Source organism: Gavialis gangeticus, unplaced genomic scaffold (genome assembly GCF_001723915.1).
Source record: "Gavialis gangeticus isolate Ggan-Ray unplaced genomic scaffold, GavGan_comp1, whole genome shotgun sequence".
Taxonomy (NCBI): Eukaryota; Metazoa; Chordata; order Crocodylia; family Gavialidae; genus Gavialis; species Gavialis gangeticus.
Window position 1 is genome coordinate 28,719,390 of NW_017729031.1, and position 6,398 is coordinate 28,725,787.

At 43.5% G+C, this 6,398-nt stretch overlaps 1 protein-coding gene across 1 annotated transcript in view; it reads right to left on the reverse strand.

Moving 5' to 3' along the window:
* Positions 1-6,398, reverse strand: part of CEP70 (centrosomal protein 70) — a 28,613-nt gene that overhangs the window by 6,537 nt on the left and 15,678 nt on the right. Inside the window, exons 12-15 of the mRNA XM_019522541.1 lie at positions 5,144-5,314; positions 3,726-3,872; positions 3,057-3,225; positions 1,607-1,721 (exon numbers count right to left, since the gene is read on the reverse strand). Coding sequence (XP_019378086.1) covers positions 1,607-1,721; positions 3,057-3,225; positions 3,726-3,872; positions 5,144-5,314 — 602 coding nt within the window. The remainder of the gene's footprint in view (positions 1-1,606; positions 1,722-3,056; positions 3,226-3,725; positions 3,873-5,143; positions 5,315-6,398) is intronic.

The following is a 6,398-nucleotide window of genomic DNA, read 5'->3' on the forward strand; positions in this document are numbered from 1 at the left end:
AAGCAAATCTTGAATAAGAGCTTGAAAAGCTGGGAAGAAGTATTCATGTTCTTCTAGTTTGCTGATGATACTGCAATTAAAAAATTATAGCAAATTTACAGTCCAGCATGTGGGAGACCATGTCACAATCAGAGGCTGCAAAGGAGCTGTGCAAACATGGCTCCTGACCTTTGCCACATCTGAGTCTTGAGTTTCTGAAATGACACTACTTATCTTTTCATACTGTGAAGGGCAGTCCCCCAACAACAATTACATTTTTAGGTTCTAAAAACCTCCAGGCCAAAACTGCTGCATGTTCTGGGGTTCAATTACAACTTAGTCAGAACACATGCACCTGAGAAGAGTAAATGGAATAGATTACATGCATGTGTGTGTGTGCACATGCACATGAAAGGTGGTAATATCACCTAACTTGAAGGGCTTCAAGAGGAGGCTTGACAGACACCTGGCTGGGGTCATATGACCTCGGTCCCCTCTTTCCTCCCTAGGGCAGGGGGTCGGACACGATGATACGTTGTGGTCCCTTCCAACTCTACAATCTATGAATCTGTGCCTGCAGGGAAAACACTGCTTAACATTTACTGATAAAGACTGCCTAGACCCTGAATCCTAAGGGTCTGCCAAGACTCCTGCACTTTTTAAGACTTAAGAATGCTGAATTCATACTATTTGCAGCATCCAAACCAGAGGCAATGCATAGGGGGTGCACACATACCCCAAGTGTGGTGGTGGCACCCCCTACAAAAAGACACTGCAAACAATATTGGCGGTGCCTGGGGGCAGTCACCACTCACCACCCCACTGCCAGCACCCCCAGCAGCATCTGCAGGCAGTCCGCTATCCCTGCTGACCGCAACCGCGGCACTCGCCACGCCTCCACTCCCACTTCTGCTGCCAACAGTGCTGGCGGCATCTGCAGGAGCTCCCCCGCTCACCACCACCACAGTACCCCACCCCCAGCTGCCAGGAGCATGAGTCATTCATGGTCCAAACCTCTGAAACCTAGTTTAAGCCCTTTGCTCCAGCTATATCTTAAGCCAATGAGTTCCATGGACTGTATGTATAGACCTGCATTTTGTACATTGGCTTCTATTCCATCCAGGAGAATAAAAACAGCAGCACATTCTCCCTATGCCTGAAGAATGGTATTTGTGCCCAAAAACTTGCAAAGAACAATTTTTCCAACTATTTAGTTGATTTAATAAAATATATCACATTTACCCAAAGAACCTTGTCTGCCATAGATTATATGGACATTGTGCAAAAGCATTTTTTTTTCAGTTCGATGTCTTTCATTTCCCACATAAGCAGGAATACCTGATATTGGTTTAAAGATACTACATGCTTAAGTAGAAGTTGTTTTCAAAACCTTCAGTCTTGATGTTGGCTTAAATTATTTTTTTTTTCCATTACAACCTGGCCTCTCATTTTTCTGGTGCAAGCTCTCTCTGGCACATTCATCCAGGTCTTAGTTTGCAGTGATAGTACCTTATTGACTTAAGTTCAGTCATTTGACATCCAGTCCCGACAATGAGAAGCAGTCCTAACCAGTTCTCTGAGTTACTTTGCTTCATACTTCAAGAGTGACACCTCTAAGTCCAAATACCTTAGGACGTCTTGGGTCCCCAGCAGCTGCTCGACCTGTTCAGTCACATTCTCGTTAATTATGTTACAAAGCTTTCCAACAGTGTCCACCAGGACAGTGGGTGGGGCTGAGCTATCTGTAAGGAACAAACACTGCATGTTTACAAAGATTAGCAGGGATGTGTTTTTTATAATGCAAGTCCACCTAGTGTCTTTAATTTAATCTTCACTTTCTGTATACAGATTTTAGCATTAACAGGATTTAATCAGCTACTGAACACCTTGTGCTTCTCAGGGAAGAGTGACAGTAAGGCACTGGTTAGGGTAAGGAATCTTATGCTTCCCTTAATGGGTCAACATTTACAGCTGTGACAAAGTGTTAACATCACCAAAGGAGGACAGATTCTATACTTAAGAGCTGCCAGAAGGACTCCACAGAATTCAGTTCCAGTAGCACCATACCACCTTAGGCCAAGTCCTGTCCAACTCACAAACCGCTGGTTACTCTAGAGATCCATCTGGCATTGCTCTTTCCCCATCTACGAGGTAAATTTTGCTAATATATATAAATATTGATTCCATTTTTAACATTCAATATTTAAAAAAAAGGGTAAAAGTGTAAATTTGGAAAACTAAGCATGTTCACCATAGCTGCTGAGTAGAGATACTATGTCTGTAACAGTAAGAGTAGGGATGGGTTTAAGAGAGAGCAGTCATGGGAGTTGCAGTGAGCTTCACTTGCAGATTTCCCTTTCAGACTGGGCTTGTCTATACTACCCCTGCTGTCGGGGGGAGCAGGCAGACCCATCATGGGGCCAGGAGTCTCACTGTTGCGGCAGGAAGGAGGGGGCACAGCACCTCCTTTCCCCCACTCCCTTCAGCAGCAGGGTCCAGGTACAGGAGAGGTCTGCAACCTCAGGCCTGGGGGCAGGGGGAGGCACAGCTCTGCTGATGGGCAGCACCCCTTAATGGCTTGGCCACACCTGCTGTCCCCTCCCCACGATTCCCCAGCAGCAGCCTAGGGTACACAGCAAAGACAAAAGCAGCCAGGGCTGTTCCTGCCGGAGGTCACTAAACTACATGCTATTGGTTAACCATTTAACCAATATAACTAAAGGAGGTTAAACAGGTAATTTTTAAAGTATCTGCATCCCTACTACATATCTACCATGCCTTATTTGACCAAAGACAGACTTACATTTCCTCCCAGTGACAGAGGGCTGCAGGTCAAACAACTTGTTTAAGACCAGAGCAATCATACGTTGATTATGGGTTTCTTCTTTTCAAACTCCAGGGTGACAGCACCTTTGGACGTTTCTTTCTAGTTGCAGACATTTCTGAACAACTTATTAGTCCTCTCACTATACTTCACTATCTTCTCTACTTAAAAATCAGATTTTCCCCTTGTCTCCAGTTACTGCATAAAGTGAATCTGGAAGAGTTTGACTACATGAAATACAATGAAGTTTTACCTAGCTCTAGGAGATCATGGAGGTTTCGCATAGCATTGGTCATTTCTCCAAGCTTTGTGTAAACTTCATTCATTCGTGGATAAACGCCATTCAGAGAACTCACATCAAAAAGCTTTTGGAAGTGAGAGACTATTGCATACAATGTCTGTAAAGAAGGTATCTGGCTATTCTGTACCAAAGGTTAAAAACAAGTCGTCAAGGAAAGACATTGGTTAAAAAGCAACAGTTCCTTAAAATAGGTCACTTCCCTTAATAAACAAACAGTAGGCATTAGCTAATTTAAAGGCTTACTCTAAAATGTTTAGCTAAACGTGACAAGAAAACAGAACCCTTGTCTCTGATACAAGGACAATTTCCTTTAGATGGAGTGTGGAGTATGCATAAGTGCTTTTCTTTGCCAATTTAGAAATAGACAAAACAGAGTTAAGATGATGATATGTGGAGTCAGCCAAATCCATCCCCAGACTAACTCCTTCAAGTTGGGTCACTCCCAAGATAAACTGGCCTGTTTTATTAAAACAGTATTTGCCTGCATAAAGTCAAGCAGGCAGTTCTGAAGCCTTGTGCAGACTCCCAACTACACAAACCCAATCAGTGTGTGAAGAATGCAGATAGGAATTTTAGAGTAACAGTTAATTTGGAAGACATGAGGAATTTCTGATAGGTTACCTTTTCTCTATTTTCTATTTCTTCCAAGATTGCATCCACTATGAACTGAAGGTCTTCAACGCGAGGGCATTCACTGTTGTCCTGTATGTCTATAGTGTGCCAGGGCACAAGTTCGTGTGATAGCTTTCTCAGAGACCTATACAAGTCCTGTTATAATAGAGAGAAAATTCAGAAGTTAGAGAAGCTGCAAGTTTCAAAGTACAACAGTAAATTACAGCAGTTACATAAAGGAAAGAATTAAGCTGTTGAATTCTTGTGCAAGACAAATACGCCAGTGTGGCAGACTAAGATTTAATTTAGATAGAACCATTACACAAAATATTTTGCTTATATTCTCAGCTTCAAAAATGGAAGTTTCATTTCAAATACAAGGATTAGCAATAGACTGACACCAGATCACAGCAGTTTGTTACTCAGAGATTGGCCTAAAATGTGATGCCTTTATTTAAACCGAAAAGCTAATGGTCTAGAAAGAAGGAAGTACTTGAATGTAACTTCACTGATATATAAAATGTAAAACATGTTTTTCCACAAGAAAACTAGTGAACAAAGATACTGAAAAAGATTAAGGCAATTGTGCAGAGGACTACATTAAAACATTTACTGAAATCCAAGATAAGGGTTTTTTCCCCCCAATCAAAAATCCTCAAGTACTGGGGGCAAACCACAGTTAAGCCACTGCCTGCACTGGGGCAAGGTAGTTCATGTGGTGGCAGAGAGGGCATGCAGCCAAGGAAGCATGGGGAGGAGGTGCATGGGGAGGCTTATGGCATGCGACTCAGGAATGGAGGACACAGTGCAACCTCTCCTGTTCCCCAGAGGCTCCAGCCCCTCCAGCGCTAACCTGGACACAGCTGCTTTTCCCTGGCCAGGCTGGGCTGGGGCTGCTGCCACCCACTGCCCCAGAACCAAAGCAGAGTTGCAGCAGAAGTTAAGTAGTGGGGTGTGCAGGAAGTGGGGGAAGATGGGCATTGGGGTGGGGTATGGGACAGGTGGCAGGGGTCAGGCACAGGCAGCAGGAATAGGCTCAGAGGGACAAGGGGCTGGAGTACAAGGTCAGGGAATAATATGGCAGGGGATGCAGGTAGGAAGGACAAGGGGTAGAGGTCTGACAAATTTAAGATGACCCTCCCCAAGTAATTAGATTTTATAAATGAAAATTATAACAAATTTATCATCTTCCATGTAGAGAATCTAATTACTGGGAGAGGGTCATCTTAAATTCAGTCATCCTGGATTTGGGTAAACGTAGTATAAAACGGACATAAATAAAGTGATGGGAAGAACAGCATAAGATTTTTTTGTTTCTGAACTAACCCAAAACCGAACAGCTGTGAAAGCTACACAAGCAAAAGCTCCAGATTGCAAAAAATGACTGGGTCCCAGCTGAAGAATGCAAAAGTACAGCGGTTCCTTACCTTTAGCGCCATTATTTGGTCTGCCCACATTTCTACTGTAGGGGAAAGGTGCTCAAAGCCACATTCTTGTCCATTCTCTTTGATGCCATTTTGGATTGGCCCTTTACTTCGCTTATATATTAAAGGAGGAGCTCGTGGACTACTTAGCACAGAGTCAATGCTGGACAAGACCTTAAACATTGAAGAGAAGCTTTTAATGCTGAAATCGCTCAACAGTGCTTTGTTGTTCAGCCTAAAATTATAGGCTTTGAAGTGACCCCATGGGTCATGTATAGGGACCTACCCAATCGAGGAGGCCAAATTTGTGGGCAGATCACAGGGCTGGCTGGCAGTTTCACAGGCTTATTGTAGTGGGGACCCCCCCCATGCCTCTGATTGGCAGAGGGGCCCTGGTGGCCCTGTCCCTCACTGCTAATTGGCCAAAAGGGCTGTCTGCCACGCAGCCACCACCCCTCACCGCTGATTGGCTGGGATGGCTAGAGCCACATGACAGGCAGATCTCTCAGCCAATCAATGGCAAGGGGCAGAGGTGGCCACCAACTTGGCTCCTCCCCTTCACTGGCAGAGGGCCCTGCAGTGGGCTGCGTAGCTGGGCCACTGGGGAGCCAGCATTTTATTTTAGTAATTTTTTTTTTTTTATTTCACAGACAATGCCCGATTTTGCGATTTCTGCAAATTTGTGAATTGAACAGGTCCCTAGTCATGTAGTCTAACCTTTGGCACATGAAGCATCTGGTGTTATATCACAAATAGCTCTGATAATTACGTTAGTGGGAAAGTATTTGTAAAATACAATATGTAGCTGTGTGGTTGACTTACAGACTTAAAAAAATAACCATTACGAGAAATGCCTCAATACTTACAAGCCACTTACTAATACTTTTGCTAACAGGATATAAACGTGTTGTTTTCAAGTGAGGACCAAAAAAACCTGAAAAGGCTAAGTTGCACACCTTGCAACAGGTGCGTCAAGGACAGAGTACAGATCATGAACATTTGGTCTGAAGCACATCTCAAAACCTACTGCTGCCCAGATTCAATAAATGCTTTGTGGTAATTTTAGGCAGATTCTATACACAATTCTATTCCAAATAACTGACTTCCTGTATAAATTAATTTCACTGTATTGATAATCTGTATTTTATGGATGTCTTGATAGGCACATTAACCTTCTTAAGCCAAACAGATGGGGCAAAAGGCTTATTTTAGTGTGAATTGTTGAGGGTTATGGAGTCTTAGTTTCATAGTTGCTAGG